The 25,646-nt window shown below is 47.3% G+C and overlaps 1 protein-coding gene across 1 annotated transcript in view; it reads left to right on the top strand.

Moving 5' to 3' along the window:
* LOC115126446 (NADPH oxidase 4) overlaps positions 1–12,887 on the top strand; it is a 57,638-nt gene extending 44,751 nt beyond the window's left edge. The window contains exons 15-19 of the mRNA XM_065024268.1: positions 4,578–4,697; positions 5,269–5,377; positions 9,694–9,762; positions 11,731–11,831; positions 11,930–12,887. Of these exons, the coding sequence (XP_064880340.1) occupies positions 4,578–4,697; positions 5,269–5,377; positions 9,694–9,762; positions 11,731–11,831; positions 11,930–12,050 (520 nt within the window). The 3' untranslated portion in view covers positions 12,051–12,887. The remainder of the gene's footprint in view (positions 1–4,577; positions 4,698–5,268; positions 5,378–9,693; positions 9,763–11,730; positions 11,832–11,929) is intronic.
* The last annotated feature ends 12,759 nt before the right edge of the window (positions 12,888–25,646 follow it).

Consider the following 25,646-nt stretch of genomic DNA (forward strand, 5'->3'; position numbering starts at 1 on the left):
CCCATCTCTATCTCTCTCTCTGCTGTAGGGTTAGGGGTGTTTATCAGCTCTGAGAATCCTCCCATCTCCTTCCTCTCTCTCACCTCCCATCTCTATCTCTCTCTCTGCTGTAGGGTTAGGGGTGTTTATCAGCTCTGAGAATCCTCCCATCTCCTTCCTCTCTCTCACCTCCCATCTCTATCTCTCTGCTGTAGGGTTAGGGGTGTTTATCAGCTCTGAGAATCCTCCCATCTCCTTCCTCTCTCTCACCTCCCATGCTCTCTCTCTCTGCTGTAGGGTTAGGGGGTGTTTATCAGCTCTGAGAATCCTCCCATCTCCTTCCTCTCTCTGCTGTAGGGTTAGGGGGTGTTTATCAGCTCTGAGAATCCTCCCATCTCCTTCCTCTCTCTCACCTCCCATCTCTATCTCTCTCTCTGCTGTAGGGTTAGGGGGTGTTTATCAGCTCTGAGAATCCTCCCATCTCCTTCCTCTCTCTCACCTCCCATCTCTATCTCTCTCTCTGCTGTAGGGTTAGGGGGTGTTTATCAGCTCTGAGAATCCTCCCATCTCCTTCCTCTCTCTCACCTCCCATCTCTATCTCTCTCTCTGCTGTAGGGTTAGGGGGTGTTTATCAGCTCTGAGAATCCTCCCATCTCCTTCCTCTCTCTCACCTCCCATCTCTATCTCTCTCTCTCTGCTGTAGGGTTAGGGGGTGTTTATCAGCTCTGAGAATCCTCCCATCTCCTTCCTCTCTCTCACCTCCCATCTCTATCTCTCTCTCTGCTGTAGGGTTAGGGGTGTTTATCAGCTCTGAGAATCCTCCCATCTCCTTCCTCTCTCTCACCTCCCATCTCTATCTCTCTCTGCTGTAGGGTTAGGGGGTGTTTATCAGCTCTGAGAATCCTCCCATCTCCTTCCTCTCTCTCACCTCCCATCTCTATCTCTGAGAATCTCTCTGCTGTAGGGTTAGGGGGTGTTTATCAGCTCTGAGAATCCTCCCATCTCCTTCCTCTCTCTCACCTCCCATCTCTATCTCTCTCTCTGCTGTAGGGTTAGGGGGTGTTTATCAGCTCTGAGAATCCTCCCTCTCACCTCCCATCTCTATCTATCTTATCAGCTCTCTCTGCTGTAGGGTTAGGGGTGTTTATCAGCTCTGAGAATCCTCCCATCTCCTTCCTCTCTCTCACCTCCCATCTCTATCTCTCTCTCTCTGCTGTAGGGTTAGGGGTGTTTATCAGCTCTGAGAATCCTCCCATCTCCTTCCTCTCTCTCACCTCCCATCTCTATCTCTCTCTCTGCTGTAGGGTTAGGGGTGTTTATCAGCTCTGAGAATCCTCCCATCTCCTTCCTCTCTCTCACCTCCCATCTCTATCTCTCTCTCTGCTGTAGGGTTAGGGGTGTTTATCAGCTCTGAGAATCCTCCCATCTCCTTCCTCTCTCTCACCTCCCATCTCTATCTCTCTCTCTGCTGTAGGGTTAGGGGTGTTTATCAGCTCTGAGAATCCTCCCATCTCCTTCCTCTCTCTCACCTCCCATCTCTATCTCTCTCTCTGCTGTAGGGTTAGGGGGTGTTTATCAGCTCTGAGAATCCTCCCATCTCCTTCCTCTCTCTGCTGTACCTCCCATCTCTATCTCTCTCTCTCTCTGCTGTAGGGTTAGGGGGTGTTTATCAGCTCTGAGAATCCTCCCATCTCCTTCCTCTCTCTCACCTCCCATCTCTATCTCTCTCTCTGCTGTAGGGTTAGGGGTGTTTATCAGCTCTGAGAATCCTCCCATCTCCTTCCTCTCTCTCACCTCCCATCTCTATCTCTCTCTCTGCTGTAGGGTTAGGGGGTGTTTATCAGCTCTGAGAATCCTCCCATCTCCTTCCTCTCTCTCACCTCCCATCTCTATCTCTCTCTCTGCTGTAGGGTTAGGGGGTGTTTATCAGCTCTGAGAATCCTCCCATCTCCTTCCTCTCTCTCACCTCCCATCTCTATCTCTCTCTCTGCTGTAGGGTTAGGGGGTGTTTATCAGCTCTGAGAATCCTCCCATCTCCTTCCTCTCTCTCACCTCCCATCTCTATCTCTCTCTCTGCTGTAGGGTTAGGGGTGTTTATCAGCTCTGAGAATCCTCCCATCTCCTTCCTCTCTCTCACCTCCCATCTCTATCTCTCTCTGCTGTAGGGTTAGGGGGTGTTTATCAGCTCTGAGAATCCTCCCATCTCCTTCCTCTCTCTCTGCTGTACCTCCCATCTCTATCTCTCTCTGCTGTAGGGTTAGGGGTGTTTATCAGCTCTGAGAATCCTCCCATCTCCTTCCTCTCTCTCACCTCCCATCTCTATCTCTCTCTCTGCTGTAGGGTTAGGGGTGTTTATCAGCTCTGAGAATCCTCCCATCTCCTTCCTCTCTCTCACCTCCCATCTCTATCTCTCTCTCTGCTGTAGGGTTAGGGGGTGTTTATCAGCTCTGAGAATCCTCCCATCTCCTTCCTCTCTCTCACCTCCCATCTCTATCTCTCTCTCTGCTGTAGGGTTAGGGGTGTTTATCAGCTCTGAGAATCCTCCCATCTCCTTCCTCTCTCTCACCTCCCATCTCTATCTCTCTCTCTGCTGTAGGGTTAGGGGTGTTTATCAGCTCTGAGAATCCTCCCATCTCCTCCTCTCTCTCACTCTCCCATCTCTATCTCTCTCTCTGCTGTAGGGTTAGGGGTGTTTATCAGCTCTGAGAATCCTCCCATCTCCTTCCTCTCTCTCACCTCCCATCTCTATCTCTCTCTGCTGTAGGGTTAGGGGGTGTTTATCAGCTCTGAGAATCCTCCCATCTCCTTCCTCTCTCTCACCTCCCATCTCTATCTCTCTCTCTGCTGTAGGGTTAGGGGGTGTTTATCAGCTCTGAGAATCCTCCCATCTCCTTCCTCTCTCTCACCTCCCATCTCTATCTCTCTCTCTGCTGTAGGGTTAGGGGGTGTTTATCAGCTCTGAGAATCCTCCCATCTCCTTCCTCTCTCTCACCTCCCATCTCTATCTCTCTCTCTGCTGTAGGGTTAGGGGGTGTTTATCAGCTCTGAGAATCCTCCCATCTCTATCTCTCTCTCTGCTGTAGGGTTAGGGGGTGTTTATCAGCTCTGAGAATCCTCCCATCTCCTTCCTCTCTCTCTGCTGTAGGGTTAGGGGGTGTTTATCAGCTCTGAGAATCCTCCCATCTCCTTCCTCTCTCTCACCTCCCATCTCTATCTCTCTCTCTGCTGTAGGGTTAGGGGGTGTTTATCAGCTCTGAGAATCCTCCCATCTCCTTCCTCTCTCTCACCTCCCATCTCTATCTCTCTCTCTGCTGTAGGGTTAGGGGGTGTTTATCAGCTCTGAGAATCCTCCCATCTCCTTCCTCTCTCTCACCTCCCATCTCTATCTCTCTCTCTGCTGTAGGGTTAGGGGTGTGTTTATCAGCTCTGAGAATCCTCCCATCTCCTTCCTCTCTCTCACCTCCATCTCTCTCTGCTGTAGGGTTAGGGGTGTTTATCAGCTCTGAGAATCCTCCCATCTCCTTCCTCTCTCTCACCTCCCATCTCTATCTCTCTCTCTGCTGTAGGGTTAGGGGTGTTTATCAGCTCTGAGAATCCTCCCATCTCCTTCCTCTCTCTCACCTCCCATCTCTATCTCTCTCTCTGCTGTAGGGTTAGGGGTGTTTATCAGCTCTGAGAATCCTCCCATCTCCTTCCTCTCTCTCACCTCCCATCTCTATCTCTCTCAGCTCTGAGAATCCTCCCATCTCCTTCCTCTCTCTCACCTCCCATCTCTATCTCTCTCTGCTGTAGGGTTAGGGGTGTTTATCAGCTCTGAGAATCCTCCCATCTCCTTCCTCTCTCTCACCTCCCATCTCTATCTCTCTCTCTGCTGTAGGGTTAGGGGGTGTTTATCAGCTCTGAGAATCCTCCCATCTCCTTCCTCTCTCTCACCTCCCATCTCTATCTCTCTCTCTGCTGTAGGGTTAGGGGGTGTTTATCAGCTCTGAGAATCCCCCCTCCATTATATTTATTTGTTTAAGGAGTTATCATCCTGATCTCTCCTTCTGTCAGGCTGTGGGACTGTCATGTAGGATGTTGCCTGTTTCTTTATGTTTGCCTGACCTTATAGGAAGTCATTGGGATCCTGTGTGTGTGTGTGTGTGAGTGTGTGTGTATACAGTGTGTGTGTATATACAGTGTGTGTGTGTGTGTGTGTGTGTGTCCTAGTTTACGATTCATTTACTATAAATGAGGTCCTGCGAGTATAGACCACCACAAGGATGTAGGTGAATATAGAGTATAGACCACCACAAGGATGTAGGTGAATATAGAGTATAGACCACCACAAGGATGTAGGTGAATATAGAGTATAGACCACCACAAGGATGTAGGTGAATATAGAGTATAGACCACCACAAGGATGTCGGTGAACATAGAGTATAGACCACCACAAGGATGTAGGTGAATATAGAGTATAGACCACCACAAGGAGGTAGATGAGTATAGACCACCACAAGAATGTAGGTGAACATACGAAAGCCACTTGTCATAATTGTCTCAAGTAGTGTGTAATTTGTCATTGTCTCACTATTGTAACCCTCCCTCTCTGTGTGTAGGCTGTACGTGGATGGTCCGTTTGGCAGTTCGTCACAGGAGGTATTTAACTACGAGGTCAGTCTGTGTGTGGCGGGTGGGATCGGAGTCACACCATTCGCCTGCGTTCTGCACGCCCTGCTGTGAGTGGCTGTCTAACAAGAGATGGTTGGTTGTTGGTTTACCATTGATGGGAATATTTTGACATGTTCTTAATGCCCAAATTCTCACACTGTACTTTCTGTGTGTGTGTGTGTGTGTGTGTGTGTGTCTGTCTGTCTGTCTGTCTGTCTGTCTGTCTGTCTGTCTGTCTGTCTGTCTGTCTGTCTGTCTGTCTGTCTGTCTGTCTGTCTGTCTGTCTGTCTGTCTGTCTGTCTGTGTGTCTGTGTGTCTGTGTGTGTCTGTCTGTCTGTCTGTCTGTCTGTCTGTCTGTCTGTCTGTCTGTCTGTCTGTCTGTCTGTCTGTGTGTGTGTGTGTGTGGTCTGTCTGTCTGTCTGTCTGTCTGTCTGTCTGTCTGTCTGTCTGTCTGTCTGTCTGTCTGTCTGTCTGTCTGTCTGTCTGTCTGTCTGTCGTGTGTGTGTGTGTGGTCTGTCTGTCTGTCTGTCTGTCTGTCTGTCTGTCTGTCTGTCTGTCTGTCTGTCTGTCTGTCTGTCTGTCTGTCTGTCTGTCTGTCTGTGTGTGTGTGTGTGTGTGTGTGTGTGTGGTCTGTCTCAGGGATGGCTGGAGGCATTTCCGTCTCAGGAGGCTATACTTTGTGTGGGTGTGCAGGGAGCTGCAGTCCTTCTACTGGTTCGCTGAGCTGCTGTGTGCCTTACATCACAAGGTCAGCCTGGGGACTAGGGGTTTAAGGTCAGGGTTAGATATCAGGTCAGAGGTCAGGGCTAAACATCAGGGGTGGAGTAACCAAATGTAGCAGGCGTAAAAGAAACGCCTGAGACTAGATCCCCTACATACGGGTCATGACAAAAAGAAAAGGTTCTCTTCTGCACTGTTCAACCAATCCAGTAACTGTGGAGGAGGAGTTAATGTCCAAAAGCGGAAGTCTCTCTTTCCATTTGCCCTGAAAACTTTTTCAGGGCAAAGGGTCTTTTAACTTTCTTCTCTTAGTGTGCTGTGTGTACTATTTAAAAACCTGCTGGTGCTCCCCCAGAGCAGAGGCAGAGCGCCCTCTACAGGTCTGTAGTGGAGAGGCTGATATCTGGGGTTATAGCGCCATCTAGTGACTAGTAGAGGGGCTGATATCTGGGGTTATAGCTGTAGTATCAGCCTGTAGTATCAGCCCCTCCACTACAGTCACTAGACAGCCACTAGATATCTAGACAGTCACTAGATATCTGGGGTTATAGCACAGTCTAGTGATTGTAGTGGAGGGGATGATATCTGGGGTTATAGCACCGTCTAGTGACTAGTAGAGGGGCTGATATCTGGGGTTATAGCACAGTCTAGTGACTGTAGTGGAGAGGCTGATATCTGGGGTTATAGCACAGTCTAGTGACTAGTAGAGGGGCTGATATCTGGGGTTATAGCACAGTCTAGTGACTAGTAGAGGGGCTGATATCTGGGGTTATAGCACAGTCTAGTGACTAGTAGAGGGGCTGATATCTGGGGTTATAGCACCGTCTAGTGACTAGTAGAGGGGCTGATATCTGGGGTTATAGCACAGTCTAGTGACTAGTAGAGGGGCTGATATCTGGGGTTATAGCACAGTCTAGTGACTGTCGTGGAGGGGCTGATACTACAGCTATAACCCCAGATATCAACCCCTCTACTAGTCACTAGATGGCGCTATAACCCCAGATATCAGCCTCTCCACTACAGACCTGTAGAGGGCGCTCTGTCCCTGCCCTGGGGGAGCACCAGCAGGTTTTTAAATAGTCTAGTGTCTAGTGACTGTAGTGGAGGGGCTGATATCTGGGGTTATATCACCATTTAGATAATAGTAGTAGATAATAGTGTCTATTCGAGCTTTGAGCGGTAAATGGAGACAATTTAGGACATACTTGACTTCAATTATATGATATAACACATTTATTTGGTTACTATTAAACAACTATCTGTTCAACTGCTTGCTATGGTTACAGTTTGTTTTAGAATATGGGTTAGGGTTAGGGTCAGAGCTAGGGTTAGGGTTAGGTTCAGAGCTAGGGTTAGGTTTAAGTTTAGGGTCAGAGCTAGGGTTAGGGTTAAGTTTAGGGTCAGAGCTAGGGTTAGGGTTAGGGTCAGAGCTAGGGTTAGGGTTAAGTTTAGGGTCAGAGCTAGGGTTAGGGTTAAGTTTAGGGTCAGAGCTAGGGTTAGGGTTAGGGTCAGAGCTAGGGTTAGGGTTAAGTTTAGGGTCAGAGCTAGGGTTAGGGTTAGGGTCAGAGCTAGGGTTAGGGTTAAGTTTAGGGTCAGAGATAGGGTTAGGGTTAGGGTCAGAGCTAGGGTTAGGGTTAGGGTCAGAGCTAGGGTTAGGGTTAAGTTTAGGGTCAGAGCTAGGGTTAGGATTATGGTCAGAGCTAGGGTTAGGGTTAAGTTTAGGGTCAGAGCTAGGGTTAGGGTTAGGGTCAGAGCTAGGGTTAGGGTTAAGTTTAGGGTCAGAGCTAGGGTTAGGGTTAAGTTTAGGGTCAGAGCTAGGGTTAGGGTTAAGTTTAGGGTCAGAGCTAGGGTTAGGGTTAAGTTTAGGGTCAGAGCTAGGGTTAGGGTTGGTACAGTGGCTGGCGAAAGTATTCATACCCCTTGCCATTTTCCCTATTTTGTTGCCTGACAACCTGGAATTAAAATAGATTTTGGGGGGGTTGTATCATTTGATTTACACAACATTCCTACGACTTTGAAGATGCAAAATATTTTTTATTGTGTAATAAACAAGAAATAAAAAAACTGAAAACTTGAGCGTGCATAACTCTTCACCCCCCCAAAGTCAATGCTTTGTAGAGCCACTTTTTGCAGCAATTACAGTTGCAAGTCTCTTACAAGCTCTATAAGCTTGGCACATCCTAGCCACTGGGATTTTTACCTATTCTTCAAGGCAAACTGCTCCAGTTCCTTCATGTTGGATGGGTTCCGCTGGTGTACAGCAATCTTTAAGTCATACCACTGATTCTCAATTGGATTGAGGTCTGGGCTTTGACTAGGCCATTCCAAGACATTTAAATGTTTCCCCTTAAACCACTCGAGTGTTGCTTTAGCAGTATGCTTAGGGACATTTTCCTGCTGGAAGGTGAACCTCTGTCCCAGTCTCAAATCTCTGGAAGACTGAATTGGTTTCCCTCAAGAATTTCCCTGTATTTAGCACCACCCATCATTCCTTCAATTCTGACCAGTTTCCCTGTCGATGAAAAACATCCCCACAGCATGATGCTGCCACCACCATGCTTCACTGTGGGGATGTCCTAGGCTATATGGACATCTTTATCAAGTGTGCCTATAATTTTGGACCCCACTGTATCTGCGTATCAGGCATGTTTATATAACCTCCCCTCTTTCTCTCTCTCACCCCCCCTTTCTATCCGTATTGCTCTGTCTCACCCTCTCTCTCTTTCTCATTCCATCTCTCTCCCCCCTCCCCTCCCCTCGCTCTCTTTCTCATTCCATCTCTCTCCCCCTCCCCTCTCTCTTTCTCATTCCATCTCTCTCCCCCTCCCCTCTCTCTCTTTCTCATTCCATCTCTCTCCCCCTCCCCTCTCTCTCTTTCTCATTCCATCTCTCTCCCCCTCCCCTCTCTCTCTTTCTCATTCCATCTCTCTCCCCTCCCCTCTCTCTCTTTCTCATTCCATCTCTCTCCCCCTCCCCTCTCTCTCTTTCTCATTCCATCTCTCTCCCCCTCCCTCTCTCTCTTTCTCATTCCATCTCTCTCCCCCCTCTCTCTCTTCTCTCTCTCCCCCTCATTCCATCTCTCTCCCCCTCCCCTCCCCTCGCTCTCTTTCTCATTCCATCTCTCTCCCCTCCCCTCCCCTCGCTCTCTTTCTCATTCCATCTCTCTCCCCCTCCCTCTCTCTCTTTCTCATTCCATCTCTCTCCCCCCCCTCTCTCTTTCTCATTCCATCTCTCTCCCCTCCCCTCGCTCTCTTTCTCATTCCATCTCTCTCCCCCTCCCTCTCTCTCTTTCTCATTCCATCTCTCTCCCCTCCCCTCTCTCTCTTTCTCATTCCATCTCTCTCCCCCTCCCCCTCTCTCTTTCTCATTCCATCTCTCTCCCCTCCCCTCTCTCTTTCTCATTCCATCTCTCTCCCCCTCCCCTCGCTCTCTTTCTCATTCCATCTCTCTCCCCCTCCCCTCTCTCTCTTTCTCATTCCATCTCTCTCCCCCTCCCCTCTCTCTCTTTCTCATTCCATCTCTCTCCCCCTCCCCTCTCTCTCTTTCTCATTTCATCTCTCTCCCCCTCCCCTCTCTCTCTTTCTCATTCCATCTCTCTCCCCCTCCCCTCTCTCTCTTTCTCATTCCATCTCTCTCCCCCTCCCCTCTTTCTCTTTCTCATTCCATCTCTCTCCCCCTCCCCTCGCTCTCTTTCTCATTCCATCTCTCTCCCCCTCCCCTCTCTCTTTCTCATTCCATCTCTCCCCCTCCCTCTCTCTCTTTCTCATTCCATCTCTCTCCCCCTCCCCTCGCTCTCTTTCTCATTCCATCTCTCTCCCCCTCCCTCTCTCTCTTTCTCATTCCATCTCCCTCCCCCTCCCCTCTCTCTCTTTCTCATTCCATCTCTCTCCCCCTCCCCTCTCTCTCTTTCTCATTCCATCTCTCTCCCCTCCCCTCTCTCTTTCTCATTCCATCTCTCTCCCCCTCCCCTCGCTCTCTTTCTCATTCCATCTCTCTCCCCCTCCCCTCTCTCTCTTTCTCATTCCATCTCTCTCCCCTCCCTCTCTCTCTTTCTCATTCCATCTCTCTCCCCTCCCCCTCTTTCTCTTTCTCATTCCATCTCTCTCCCCCTCCCCTCTCTCTCTTTCTCATTCCATCTCTCTCCCCCTCCCCTCTTTCTCTTTCTCATTCCATCTCTCTCCCCCTCCCCTCGCTCTCTTTCTCATTCCATCTCTCTCCCCCTCCCCTCTCTCTCTTTCTCATTCCATCTCTCCCCCTCCCCTCTCTCTCTTTCTCATTCCATCTCTCTCCCCCCTCCCCTCTCTCTCATTATCTCTCTGTCTCATCCTCTCTCTCTCACTCTAGCTGTGGAAGGAAAACAGACCTGACTATCTGAACCTACAGCTCTTCGTCAGCCAGACAGATGGACTTCAGGTGAGACTCAAAGACACCGTCAGTCAATCAATCAGTCAGTCAGTCAGTCAGTCAACCAGTCAGTCAGTCAGTGAGTCAATCAATCAGTCAGTCAGTCAATCAGTGAGTCAGTCATTCCGTCAATCAGTCCATCAATCAGTCAGTGAGTCAATCAGTCAGTCAGTGAGTCAATCAGTCAGTCAATCCGTCAGTCACTCAGTCAATCAATCAGTCAGTCAGTCAATCAATCAGTCAGTCAATCGGTCAATCAGTCAGTCAGTGAGTCATTCCGTCAGTCAGTCAGTCTTCACTCACTCACTCCATCCAGCCAGCCAGCCAGCCAATAGAGGACAGGGTACACCACAGATTGGTGAAGAGAAAAAAATTGAGTGCTAGGAGATGACTAGAAAGAGTGAAGCATGTTAACCTTCACTGCGTTTAACTGTAGTTCACTGCTACCTTTAGTGTGTATGGAGATGGAATGTATTCTTTCAGTCTTTCCATTTCTCCTTTCTACAGCCGGACATCTCTTTCTAATCTCTCCCTCTCTTTCACTGTGTACCTTTCACTCTTTCTTTCCCTCAATGCCATTCTCTGGCGGAGCTGAAAGGATTGTACAAAGCGATAGATATGGAAAGGAGAGAGAGCAAGTAAACTGGCACTTCCTAGTTTAGAAGTAAGGGTTGTGTTGTGGGTTTTAGTGTGTGTGTGTGTGCACTGGACTGTGTTCTCTATTCAGCCCCTCTGGTAGTTCTTTCACAGAGTCTTTCAGAAGGTGTTTTATTACTGCTCTCCTTTCACAGAGTCTTTCAGAAGGTGTTTTATTACTGCAGTTCTTTCACAGAGTCTTTCAGAAGGTGTTTTATTACTGCTCTCCTTTCACAGAGTCTTTCAGAAGGTGTTTTATTACTGCTCTCCTTTCACAGAGTCTTTCAGAAGGTGTTTTATTACTGCAGTTCTTTCACAGAGTCTTTCAGAAGGTGTTTTATTACTGCTCTCCTTTCACAGAGTCTTTCAGAAGGTGTTTTATTACTGCAGTTCTTTCACAGAGTCTTTCAGAAGGTGTTTTATTACTGCAGTTCTTTCACAGAGTCTTTCAGAAGGCGTTTTATTAGTGCTCTCCTTTCACAGAGTCTTTCAGAAGGTGTTTCATTACTGCAGTTCTTTCACAGAGTCTTTCAGAAGGCGTTTTATTAGTGCAGTTCTTTCACAGAGTCTTTCAGAAGGCGTTTTATTAGTGCTCTCCTTTCACAGAGTCTTTCAGAAGGTGTTTTATTACTGCAGTTCTTTCACAGAGTCTTTCAGAAGGTGTTTTATTAGTGCTCGCCTTTCACAGAGTCTGCTGCCTCCAGCTAGCAGACATGGGGATCTTGTTCAGGGCTCACGGTTCAGAGGCATACAATAAGTAGACTTTTAATATCGCAGCTATTTATTATCATACAAACCAGTTCAAACAGTTGATGCTATTTTCCATGTAAGACTCAGGCCTGTACTCATAGAGTAGGTAACAGTTTCCCCTAACTCCTGATGCAGGGTCAGATATGTTTTCATCCACCTAAAACCCATTGGTTTGGGGTTAGGGTAATCTGGTTTCTAGATCTGAGGCTAGGGTAATCTGGTTCTAGATCTGAGGCGAGGGTAATCTGGTTCTAGATCTGAGGCGAGGGTAATCTGGTTCTAGATCTGAGGCTAGGGTAATCTGGTTCTAGATCTGAGGCTAGGGTAATCTGGTTCTAGATCTGAGGCTAGGGTAATCTGGTTCTAGATCTGAGGCTAGGGTAATCTGGTTCTAGATCTGAGGCTAGGGTAATCTGGTTCTAGATCTGAGGCTAGGGTAATCTGATCCTAAATTCTGGGGCTAGTGTAATCTGATCCTAGATCTGGGGCTAGGGTAATCTGATCCTAAATCTGTGGCAAAGCGTAACTTCTACCTGGATCTCTAAAAACACTAGCTCATTATACACTTTCTGTGTTCTGTTTCCTGTCCAGAACATCTCTGAGGAGAGGTACCGCCCCCTGAGTTCCCGGCTGATGATTGGCCGACCGAGGTGGAAGTTGCTCTTTGAGGAGATTGGGAGGACCAATAAGCAGTGAGTAAAATGTTTGGAGTGTTTAAAGACATCTTCTGATTGGATAATTTTAGGATATTGTGGTCATGTTGTATCTGTATTGTGTGTGCTTTCCTCAGTAAGCGGGTGGGGGTGTTCTGCTGTGGGCCTAAAGGCATCTCCAGGACTCTGCACAGACTGTGTAACTCAGACCGCTATTCAGGAACCACGTTTGAGTTCAACAAAGAGTCCTTCAGCTGAGACCAGATCCCCCTCACCGTGACCCCTAACCATAGGCTCTGACCCCTGACCCCAGACTCACATTGAGACAGATGACTTGAACCTACCATGAAGTGACTCACTCTCCTTCCATCAGAGAGAAGCATCTCACACTCACTGGTGTTGAGTGACGTCATCAGCGGGCAACTGGGACTTGTTCACGAACCAAGAAGAACTGGTTGTAAGCCACCATTTTGAGAGAACACTGCCATATTGCTTGCCTCACACAAACGCAGCCATTTCAAATGGTGGAGAAGTGCCATGGGGTAGGGCCGAGGGGTTGATTTGGGATGGGGTTACCCTTTCTGTGTGAGGGCATCAGGGCCTCGGGGCCTAGGGACAACCTTTTGCCACTCTGTAAGGGACTGTACAGGAATTAGTAGTTAGCTCTGGACTACAGAGAGATGCTGTACAACAACCTGATGTCTGTTATCACTTTCACTACCCTTCCTTCCTTCCTGTGCAATCATTTAAACTTTAAATCCTCTATGTATTCAAATGGAGTCAAAGCAAACTCAACCACTTCTGGTGCCAGTATTTTAGTAATTGTTTTATATTTCAATTATTTATATTGTTTAAAGTTACTAGATGTACTTTCCTCTCATAGTGCTTCACCATTTCTTCTAATGTGTCCCATTTAAGACTGAACAACAAAACAGCTTTACACTTTACCAAACCATACATATTTACCATTGATTAAGTATTGAAGAAATATATACAGTATATATATTTAATTGTTTCTGAATAATGTTTTTTTGGATGTTGGATTGTTTTGATGAGAGCAAAGCACAACCCTAATTAAAATAGGTTTTATACAGATCTATTTACTACACGGGTACTACATGGATACTATGCGTCCACTGTCTGTTTCTACGAACTTGTTGTCTTTCCACAGCCAGTACAGCCCAAAATATCTCGGACTCACACATTTTATCAAGACGGATTTAATGCACCATATAAAAATACAATTTATATTATTAATTTATCCTTTGGTTCTCAAAGTGGCATAGTTATTATACAGTACACAGTATCAACAGTACACAGTATCATACAGTACACAGTATCAACAGTACACAGTATCATACAGTACACAGTATCAACAGTACACAGTATCATACAGTACACAGTATCGACAGTACACAGTATCAACAGTACACAGTATCATACAGTACACAGTATCAACGGTACACAGTATCAACAGTACACAGTATCAACAGTACACAGTATCATACAGTACACAGTATTATACAGTACACAGTATCGACAGTACACAGTATCATACAGTACACAGTATCATACAGTACACAGTATCAACGGTACACAGTATCATACAGTACACAGTATTATACAATACACAGTATCAACAGTACACGTATCAACAGTACACAGTATCATACAGTACACAGTATCATACAGTACACCGTATCAACAGTACACAGTATCATACAGTACACAGTATCATACAGTACACAGTATCAACAGTACACAGTATCAACAGTACACAGTATCATACAGTATCATACAGTACACAGTATCATACAGTACACAGTATCAACAGTACACAGTATCATACAGTACACAGTATTATACAGTACACAGTATCAACAGTACACAGTATTATAACAGTACACAGTATCATACAGTACACAGTATCAACGGTACACAGTATCATACAGTACACAGTATCACCATTATACAGTACACAGTATTATACAGTACACAGTATCAACAATACACAGTATTATACAGTACACAGTATCATACAGTACACAGTATCAACAATACACAGTATTATACAGTACACAGTATCATACAGTACACAGTATCAACAGTACACAGTATCATACAGTACACAGTATCAACAGTACACAGTATTATACAGTACACAGTATCATACAGTACACAGTATCAACGGTACACAGTATCATACAGTACACAGTATCACCATTATACAGTACACAGTATCAACAATACACAGTATTATACAGTACACAGTATCATACAGTACACAGTATCAACAATACACAGTATTATACAGTACACAGTATCATACAGTACACAGTATCAACAGTACACAGTATCATACAGTACACAGTATTATACAGTACACAGTATCAACAGTACACAGTATTATACAGTACACAGTATCATACAGTACACAGTATCAACGGTACACAGTATCATACAGTACACAGTATCACCATTATACAGTACACAGTATCAACAATACACAGTATTATACAGTACACAGTATCAACAGTACACCGTATCAACAGTACACCGTATCATACAGTACACCGTATTACACAGTATCGACAGTACACAGTATCGACAGTACGCAGTATCGACAGTACGCAGTATCATACAGTACACAGTATCAACAGTATCAACAGTACACAGTATCATACAGTACACAGTATCAACAGTACACAGTATTATACAGTACACAGTATCATACAGTACACAGTATCAACAGTACACAGTATCATACAGTACACAGTATCATACAGTACACAGTATTATACAGTACACAGTATCGACAGTACACAGTATCGACAGTACACAGTATTATACAGTACACAGTATCATACAGTACACAGTATGAACAGTACACAGTATCGACAGTACACAGTATCATACAGTACACAGTATTATACAGTACACAGTATAATACAGTACACAGTATCAACAGTACACAGTATCAACAGTACACAGTAGTATACAGTACACAGTATCATACAGTACACAGTATCAACAGTACACAGTATCGACAGTACACAGTATCATACAGTACACAGTATCAACAGTACACAGTATCATACAGTACACAGTATCAACAGTACACAGTATCATACAGTACACAGTATTATACAGTACACAGTATTATACAGTACACAGTATCATACAGTACACAGTATCAACAGTACACAGTATCATACAGTACACAGTATCAACAGTACACAGTATCAACAGTACACAGTATCATACAGTACACAGTATCATACAGTATACAGTACACAGTATCATACAGTACACAGTATCATACAGTATACAGTATCATACAGTACACAGTATCAACAGTACACAGTATCATACATTACATAGTATCAACAGTACACAGTATCAACAGTACACAGTATCAACAGTACACAGTATCATACAGTACACAGTATCATACAGTATACAGTACACAGTATCATACAGTACACAGTATCATACAGTATACAGTATCATACAGTACACAGTATCAACAGTACACAGTATCATACAGTACATAGTATCAACAGTACACAGTATCATACAGTACACATTGGGGCGGCAGGGTAGCCTAGTGGTTAGAGCATTAGACTAGTAACCGAAAGGTTGCAAGTTCAAATCCCCGAGCTGACAAGGTATAAAATCTGTCGTTCTGCCCCTGAACAGGCAGTTAACCCACTGTTCCTAGGCCGTCATTGAAAATAAGAATTTGTTCTTAACTGACTTGCCTAGTAAAATAAAGGTAAAATAAAGGTAAAATAAAAAAAAATAAAAAACCAGTACACAGTATCAACAGTACACAGTATCAACAATACACAGTATTATACAGTACACAGTATCAACAGTACACAGTATCAACAGTACACAGTATCAACAATACACAGTATTATACAGTACACAGTATCAACAGTACACAGTATCAACAGTACACAGTATCATACAGTACACAGTATCATACAGTACACAGTATCATACAGTACACCGTATCATACAGTACACCGTATCATACAGTACACAGTATCAACAGTACACGGTATCATACAGTACACAGTATCATACAGTACACAGTATCATACAGTACACAGTATCATACAGTACACAGTATCAACGGTACACAGTATCATACAGTACACAGTATCACCATTATAGTGATACTGTATCAACAGTACACAGTATCATACAGTACACAGTATCATACAGTATTATACAGGAGACAGTATCAACAATACACAGTATTATACAGTACACAGTATCAACAGTACACCGTATCAACTACACCGTATCATACAGTACACCGTATCATACAGTACACAGTATCGACAGTATTATACAGTATCATACAGTACACAGTATGAACAGTACACAGTATCATACAGTACACAGTATCATACAGTACACAGTATCAGTACACAGTATCATACAGTACACCGTATCATACAGTACACAGTATCATACAGTACACAGTATTGACAGTACACAGTATCGACAGTACACAGTATCATACAGTACACAGTATCATACAGTACACAGTATCAAATGTACACAGTATTATACAGTACACAGTATCATACAGTACACCGTATCAACAGTACACAGTATCATACAGTACACAGTATCAACAGTACACAGTATCAACAGTACACAGTATTATACAGTACACAGTATTATACAGTACACCGTATCAACAGTACACAGTATCAACAGTACACAGTATTATACAGTACACAGTATTATACAGTACACCGTATCAACAGTACACAGTATCATACAGTACACCGTATCAACAGTACACAGTATCATACAGTACACAGTATCATACAGTACACCGTATCAACAGTACACGGTATCATACAGTACACCGTATCAACAGTACACAGTATCAACAGTACACAGTATCATACAGTACACCGTATCAACAGTACACAGTATTATACAGTACACAGTATTATACAGTACACAGTACACCGTATCAACAGTACACCGTATCAACAGTACACAGTATCAACAGTACACAGTATTATACAGTACACAGTATCAACGGTACACAGTATTATACAGTACACTGTACAATACCCCCAAGGTACCAGCGTCTCCATGGCAGTGGGGAGAAGGGAGGGAATGGGTACTGGGACCAGAAGACAGCACTGAGTGGAACCCAAATACCTGTTCCATACAGTTTGACTGTAGCGTTGTTCTGAACGGGACTCAGGACTGGACTGCAGTTGAATATTATTTATCATTCTCTCTTGGTTACTGTTTGATATGTGTCAGATTTAACCCCCAGATCAAGAGCAGCAGAATGAGACATATTGGAATGAGATGTCTCTGGAGTGTGTTTGTGTGTGTGTGTCTTATTGTATGTATTTGTGTGTGTGTCTTATTGTATATGTGTGTGTGTGACTTATTGTATAGGTGTGTCTTATTGTATATGTGTGTGTGTGTGTCTTATTGTATAGGTGTGTCTTATTGTATAGGTGTGTCTTATTGTATATGTGTGTGTGTGTGTCTTATTATATGTATTTGTGTGTCTTATTGTATATGTGTGTGTGTGTATCTTATTGTATATGTGTGTGTGTCTTATTGTATAGGTGTGTCTTATTGTATATGTGTGTGTGTGTGTCTTATTATATGTATTTGTGTGTCTTATTGTATATGTGTGTGTGTGTATCTTATTGTATATGTGTGTGTGTCTTATTGTATAGGTGTGTCTTATTGTATATGTGTGTGTGTGTGTCTTATTATATGTATTTGTGTGTCTTATTGTATATGTGTGTGTGTCGCTCTGGATAAGAGCGTCTGCTAAATGACTTAAATGTAAATGTAAATGTGTATCTTATTGTATATGTGTGTGTGTCTTATTGTATATGTGTGTGTGTGTATCTTATTGTATATGTGTGTGTGTCTTATTGTATAGGTGTGTGTGTGTCTTATTGTATAGGTGTGTCTTATTGTATATGTGTGTGTGTGTCTTATTGTATAGGTGTGTCTTATTGTATATGTGTGTGTGTGTCTTATTGTATAGGTGTATCTTATTGTATATGTGTGTGTGTGTCTTATTGTATAGGTGTGTCTTATTGTATATGTGTGTGTGTCTTATTATATGTATTTGTGTGTGTGTCTTATTATATGTGTGTGTGTGTCTTATTATATGTGTGTGTGTGTCTTATTGTATATGTGTGTGTGTGTATCTTATTGTATATGTGTGTGTGTCTTATTGTATATGTGTGTGTGTACTTTGTGTGTACGTGTGTTTTAGTGCGTGTGTCTTTGTCATGACGGTCGTCAAGACAATTCCTGCCGGGACGGGATGGCCCCAATGAGTCCTGCTCCCAGGATCCACTGCCTCACAACTCCTCTGGGTTCAGAACTGGGGATGGGGTTAGGGTAACTCCTCTGGGTTCAGAACTGGAGATGGGGTTAGGGTAACTATGGGTTCAGAACTGGGGATGGGGTTAGGGTAACTCCTCTGGGTTCAGAACTGGAGATGGGGTTAGGGTAACTCTGGGTTCAGAGCTGGGGATGGGGTTAGGGTAACTCCTCTGGGTTCAGAACTGGAGATGGGGTTAGGGTAACTCTGGGTTCAGAGCTGGGGATGGGGTTAGGGTAACTCCTCTGGGTTCAGAACTGGGGATGGGGTTAGGGTAACTCCTCTGGGTTCAGAACTGGAGATGGGGTTAGGGTAACTCCTCTGGGTTCAGAGCTGGGGATGGGGTTAGGGTAACTCTGGGTTCAGAACTGGAGATGGGGTTAGGGTAACTCTGGGTTCAGAACTGGAGATGGGGTTAGGGTAACTCTGGGTTCAGAGCTGGGGATGGGGTTAGGGTAACTCTGGGTTCAGAGCTGGAGATGGGGTTAAGGTAACTCTGAGTTCAGAGCTGGGGATGGGGTTAGGGTAACTCTGGGTTCAGAGCTGGAGATGGGGTTAAGTTAACTCTGGGTTCAGAACTGGAGATGGGGTTAGGGTAACTCTGGGTTCAGAACTGGGGATGGGGTTAGGGTAACTCTGGGTACAGAGCTGGGGATGGGGTTAGGGTAACTCCTCTGGGTTCAGAACTGGGATGGGGTTAGGGTAACTCTGGGTTCAGAACTGGAGATGGGGTTAGGGTAACTATGGGTTCAGAACTGGAGATGGGGTTAGGGTAACTCTGGGTTCAGAACTGGAGATGGGGTTAGGGTAACTCTGGGTTCAGAGCTGGGGATGGGGTTAGGGTAACTCTGGGTTCAGAGCTGGAGATGGGGTTAAGGTAACTCTGAGTTCAGAGCTGGGGATGGGGTTAGGGTAACTCTGGGTTCAGAGCTGGAGATGGGGTTAAGTTAACTCTGGGTTCAGAACTGGAGATGGGGTTAGGGTAACTCTGGGTTCAGAACTGGGGATGGGGTTAGGGTAACTCTGGGTACAGAGCTGGGGATGGGGTTAGGGTAACTCCTCTGGGTTCAGCACTGGGATGGGGTTAGGGTAACTCTGGGTTCAGAACTGGAGATGGGGTTAGGGTAACTATGGGTTCAGAACTGGAGATGGGGTTAGGGTAACTCTGGGTTCAGAACTGGAGATGGGGTTAGGGTAACTCCTCTGGGTTCTGAGCTGGGGATGGGGTTAGGGTAACTATGGGTTCAGAGCTGGGGATGGGGTTAGGGTAACTCCTCTGGGTTCAGAGCTGGGGATGGGGTTAGGGTTACTCCTCTGGGTTCAGAACTGGGGATGGGGTTAGGGTAACTCCTCTGGGTTCAGAGCTGGGATGGGGTTAGGGGGTTCAGAGCTGGGAACTCCTCTGGGTTCAGAGCTGGGGATGGGGTTAGGGTAACTCCTCTGGGTTCAGAGCTGGGGATGGGGTTAGGGTAACTCCTCTGGGTTCAGAACTGGGATGGGGTTAGGGTAACTCCTCTGGGTTCAGAACTGGGATGGGGTTATAACTCCTCTGGGTTCAGAACTGGGATTTAGGGTAACTCCTCTGGGTTCAGAGCTGGGGATGGGGTTAGGGTAACTCCTCTGGGTTCAGAACTGGGATGGGGTTAGGGTAACTCCTCTGGGTTCAGAACTGGGATGGGGTTAGGGTAACTCCTCTGGGTTCAGAACTGGGATGGGGTTAGGGAGATGGGGTTAAACTCCTCTGGGTTCAGAACTGGGATGGGGTTAGGGCAACTCTGGGTTCAGAGCTGGAGATGGGGTTAGGGTAACTCTGGGTTCAGAGCTGGGGATGGGGTTAGGGTAACTCCTCTGGGTTCAGAACTGGGGATGGGGTTAGGGTAACTCCTCTGGGTTCAGAACTGGGATGGGGTTAGGGTAACTATGGGTTCAGAACTGGAGATGGGGTTAGGGTAACTCCTCTGGGTTCAGAGCTGGGGATGGGGTTAGGGTAACTGTGGGTTCAGAACTGGAGATGGGGTTAGGGTAACTCCTCTGGGTTCAGAACTGGGATGGGGTTAGGGTAACTCTGGGTTCAGAACTGGAGATGGGGTTAGGGTAACTATGGGTTCAGAACTGGAGATGGGGTTAGGGTAACTCTGGGTAACTCCTCTGGGTTCAGAGCTGGGGATGGGGTTAGGGTAACTCCTAACTGGGGGTTCAGAACTGGAGATGGGGTTAGGGTAACCTCTGGGTTCAGAACTGGGGATGGGGTTAGGGTAACTCCTGGGTTCAGAGCTGGAGATGGGGTTAGGGTAACTCCTCTGGGTTCAGAGCTGGGGATGGGGTTAGGGTAACTCCTCTGGGTGGGGTTAGGGTAACTCCTCTGGGTTCAGAACTGGGATGGGGTTAGGGTAACTCTGGGTTCAGAACTGGAGATGGGGTTAGGGTAACTCCTCTGGGTGGTTCAGAACTGGAGATGGGGTTAGGGTAACTCCTCTGGGTTCAGAACTGGGATGGGGTTAGGGTAACTCTGGGTTCAGAACTGGAGATGGGGTTAGGGTAACTCCTCTGGGTTCAGAACTGGAGATGGGGTTAGGGTAACTCTGGGTTCAGAACTGGAGATGGGGTTAGGGTAACTCTGGGTTCAGAACTGGAGATGGGGTTAGGGTAACTCCTGGGTTCAGAGCTGGGGATGGGGTTAGGGTAACTCCTGGGTTCAGAGCTGGGGATGGGGTTAGGGTAACTCTCTGGGTTCAGAACTGGAGATGGGGTTAGGGTAACTCCTCTGGGTTCAGAGCTGGGGATGGGGTTAGGGTAACTCCTCTGGGTTCAGAGCTGTAGATGGGGTTAGGGTAACTCCTCTGGGTTCAGAACTGGGGATGGGGTTAGGGTAACTATCGGTTCAGAGCTGGGGATGGGGTTAGGGTAACCCCTCTGGGTTCAGAACTGGGGATGGAGTTAGGGTAACTCTGGGTTCAGAGCTGGGGATGGGGTTAGGGTAAATTCTCTGGGTTCAGAACTGGAGATGGGGTTAGGGTAACTCTGGGTTCAGAGCTGGGGATGGGGTTAGGGTAACTCTGGGTTCAGAGCTGGAGATGGGGTTAAGGTAACTCTGAGTTCAGAGCTGGGGATGGGGTTAGGGTAACTCTGGGTTCAGAGCTGGAGATGGGGTTAAGTTAACTCTGGGTTCAGAACTGGAGATGGGGTTAGGGTAACTCTGGGTTCAGAACTGGGGATGGGGTTAGGGTAACTCTGGGTACAGAGCTGGGGATGGGGTTAGGGTAACTCCTCTGGGTTCAGAACTGGGATGGGGTTAGGGTAACTCTGGGTTCAGAACTGGAGATGGGGTTAGGGTAACTATGGGTTCAGAACTGGAGATGGGGTTAGGGTAACTCTGGGTTCAGAACTGGAGATGGGGTTAGGGTAACTCCTCTGGGTTCTGAGCTGGGGATGGGGTTAGGGTAACTATGGGTTCAGAGCTGGGGATGGGGTTAGGGTAACTCCTCTGGGTTCAGAGCTGGGGATGGGGTTAGGGTAACTCCTCTGGGTTCAGAACTGGGGATGGGGTTAGGGTAACTCCTCTGGGTTCAGAGCTGGGATGGGGTTAGGGGGGTTCAGAGCTGGGGATGGGGTTAAGGTAACTCCTCTGGGTTCAGAACTGGGGATGGGGGTTGGGTAACTCCTCTGGGTTCAGAGCTGGGGATGGGGTTAGGGTAACTCCTCTGGGTTCAGAACTGGGATGGGGTTAGGGTAACTCCTCTGGGTTCAGAACTGGGATGGGGTTAGGGTAACTCCTCTGGGTTCAGAACTGGGATGGGGTTAGGGTAACTCCTCTGGGTTCAGAACTGGGATGGGGTTAGGGCAACTCTGGGTTCAGAGCTGGAGATGGGGTTAGGGTAACTCTGGGTTCAGAGCTGGGGATGGGGTTAGGGTAACTCCTCTGGGTTCAGAACTGGGGATGGGGTTAGGGTAACTCCTCTGGGTTCAGAACTGGGATGGGGTTAGGGTAACTATGGGTTCAGAACTGGAGATGGGGTTAGGGTAACTCCTCTGGGTTCAGAGCTGGGGATGGGGTTAGGGTAACTGTGGGTTCAGAACTGGAGATGGGGTTAGGGTAACTCCTCTGGGTTCAGAACTGGGATGGGGTTAGGGTAACTCTGGGTTCAGAACTGGAGATGGGGTTAGGGTAACTATGGGTTCAGAGCTGGGGATGGGGTTAGGGTAACTCCTCTGGGTTCAGAACTGGGGATGGGGTTAGGGTAACTCCTCTGGGTTCAGAACTGGGATGGGGTTAGGGTAACTATGGGTTCAGAACTGGAGATGGGGTTAGGGTAACTCCTCTGGGTTCAGAGCTGGGGATGGGGTTAGGGTAACTGTGGTTTCAGAACTGGAGATGGGGTTAGGGTAACTCCTCTGGGTTCAGAACTGGGATGGGGTTAGGGTAACTCTGGGTTCAGAACTGGAGATGGGGTTAGGGTAACTATGGGTTCAGAACTGGAGATGGGGTTAGGGTAACTCTGGGTTCAGAACTGGAGATGGGGTTAGGGTAACTCCTCTGGGTTCTGAGCTGGGGATGGGGTTAGGGTAACTATGGGTTCAGAGCTGGGGATGGGGTTAGGGTAACTCCTCTGGGTTCAGAACTGGAGATGGGGTTAGGGTAACTCCTCTGGGTTCAGAGCTGGGGATGGGGTTAGGGTAACTCCTCTGGGTTCAGAGCTGTAGATGGGGTTAGGGTAACTCCTCTGGGTTCAGAACTGGGGATGGGGTTAGGGTAACTATCGGTTCAGAGCTGGGGATGGGGTTAGGGTAACCCCTCTGGGTTCAGAACTGGGGATGGAGTTAGGGTAACTCTGGGTTCAGAGCTGGGGATGGGGTTAGGGTAAATTCTCTGGGTTCAGAACTGGAGATGGGGTTAGGGTAACTCTGGGTTCAGAGCTGGGGATGGGGTTAGGGTAACTCTGGGTTCAGAGCTGGAGATGGGGTTAAGTTAACTCTGGGTTCAGAACTGGAGATGGGGTTAGGGTAACTCTGGGTTCAGAACTGGGGATGGGGTTAGGGTAACTCTGGGTTCAGAACTGGGGATGGGGTTAGGGTAACTCTGGGTTCAGAACTGGGATGAGCTGGGGAACTGGGGATGGGGTTAGGGTAACTCAGAACTGGAGATGGGGTTAGGGTAACTCTGGGTTCAGAACTGGGGATGGGGTTAGGGTAACTCCTCTGGGTTCAGAGCTGGGGATGGGGTTAGGGTAACTCCTCTGGGTTCAGAACTGGGGATGGGGTTAGGGTAACTCCTCTGGGTTCAGAACTGGGGATGGGGTTAGGGTAACTCCTGGGTTCAGAGCTGGGATGGGGTTAGGGTAACTCCTCTGGGTTCAGAGCTGGGGATGGGGTTAGGGTAACTCCTCTGGGTTCAGAACTGGGATGGGGTTAGGGTAACTCCTCTGGGTTCAGAACTGGGATGGGGTTAGGACAACTCTGGGTTCAGAGCTGGAGATGGGGTTAGGGTAACTCTGGGTTCAGAGCTGGGGATGGGGTTAGGGTAACTCCTCTGGGTTCAGAACTGGGGATGGGGTTAGGGTAACTATGGGTTCAGAACTGGAGATGGGGTTAGGGTAACTCCTCTGGGTTCAGAACTGGGATGGGGTTAGGGTAACTCTGGGTTCAGAACTGGAGATGGGGTTAGGGTAACTATGGGTTCAGAACTGGAGATGGGGTTAGGGTAACTCTGGGTTCAGAACTGGAGATGGGGTTAGGGTAACTCCTCTGGGTTCTGAGCTGGGGATGGGGTTAGGGTAACTGGGTTCAGAGCTGGGGATGGGGTTAGGGTAACTCCTCTGGGTTCAGAACTGGAGATGGGGTTAGGGTAACTCCTCTGGGTTCAGAGCTGGGGATGGGGTTAGGGTAACTCCTCTGGGTTCAGAGCTGTAGATGGGGTTAGGGTAACTCCTCTGGGTTCAGAACTGGGGATGGGGTTAGGGTAACTATCGGTTCAGAGCTGGGGATGGGGTTAGGGTAACCCCTCTGGGTTCAGAACTGGGGATGGAGTTAGGGTAACTCTGGGTTCAGAGCTGGGGATGGGGTTAGGGTAAATTCTCTGGGTTCAGAACTGGGATGGGGTTAGGGTAACTCTGGGTTCAGAGCTGGGGATGGATTAGGGGGTTCAGAGCTGGAGATGGGGTTAACTCTGAGTTCAGAGCTGGGGATGGGGTTAGGGGTAACTCTGTTAGGGTAACTGGGTTCAGAACTGGAGATGGGGTTAGGGTAACTGGGTTCAGAACTGGGGATGGGGTTAGGGTAACTCTGGGTTCAGAGCTGGGGATGGGGTTAGGGTAACTCCTCTGGGTTCAGAACTGGGATGGGGTTAGGGTAACTCTGGGTTCAGAACTGGGGATGGGGTTAGGGTAACTCTGGGTTCAGAGCTGGGGATGGGGTTAGGGTAACTCTGGGTTCAGAGCTGGGGATGGGGTTATAACTCCTCTGGGTTCAGAACTGGGGATGGGGTTAGGGGTTCAGGGGGTTAGGGTAACTCTGGGTTCAGAACTGGAGATGGGGTTAGGGGTTCACTCTGGGTTCAGAACTGGAGATGGGGTTAGGGTAACTCCTCTGGGTTCAGAACTGGGATGGGGTTAGGGTAACTCTGGGTTCAGAACTGGGGATGGGGTTAGGGTAACTCTGGGTACAGAGCTGGGGATGGGGTTAGGGTAACTCCTCTGGGTTCAGAACTGGGATGGGGTTAGGGTAACTCTGGGTTCAGAACTGGAGATGGGGTTAGGGTAACTATGGGTTCAGAACTGGAGATGGGGTTAGGGTAACTCTGGGTTCAGAACTGGAGATGGGGTTAGGGTAACTCCTCTGGGTTCTGAGCTGGGGATGGGGTTAGGGTAACTATGGGTTCAGAGCTGGGGATGGGGTTAGGGTAACTCCTCTGGGTTCAGAGCTGGGGATGGGGTTAGGGTAACTCCTCTGGGTTCAGAACTGGGGATGGGGTTAGGGTAACTCCTCTGGGTTCAGAGCTGGGATGGGGTTAGGGTAACTCCTCTGGGTTCAGAGCTGGGATGGGGTTAGGGTAACTCCTCTGGGTTCAGAGCTGGGGATGGGGTTAAGGTAACTCCTCTGGGTTCAGAACTGGGGATGGGGTTTGGGTAACTCCTCTGGGTTCAGAGCTGGGGATGGGGTTAGGGTAACTCCTCTGGGTTCAGAACTGGGATGGGGTTAGGGTAACTCCTCTGGGTTCAGAACTGGGATGGGGTTAGGGTAACTCCTCTGGGTTCAGAACTGGGATGGGGTTAGGGCAACTCTGGGTTCAGAGCTGGAGATGGGGTTAGGGTAACTCTGGGTTCAGAGCTGGGGATGGGGTTAGGGTAACTATGGGTTCAGAGCTGGGGATGGGGTTAGGGTAACTCCTCTGGGTTCAGATGGGGTTAGGGTAACTCTGGGTTCAGACTGGAGATGGGGTTAGGGTAACTGGGTTCAGA

Source organism: Oncorhynchus nerka, linkage group LG11 (assembly GCF_034236695.1).
Source record: "Oncorhynchus nerka isolate Pitt River linkage group LG11, Oner_Uvic_2.0, whole genome shotgun sequence".
Taxonomy (NCBI): domain Eukaryota; kingdom Metazoa; phylum Chordata; class Actinopteri; order Salmoniformes; family Salmonidae; genus Oncorhynchus; species Oncorhynchus nerka.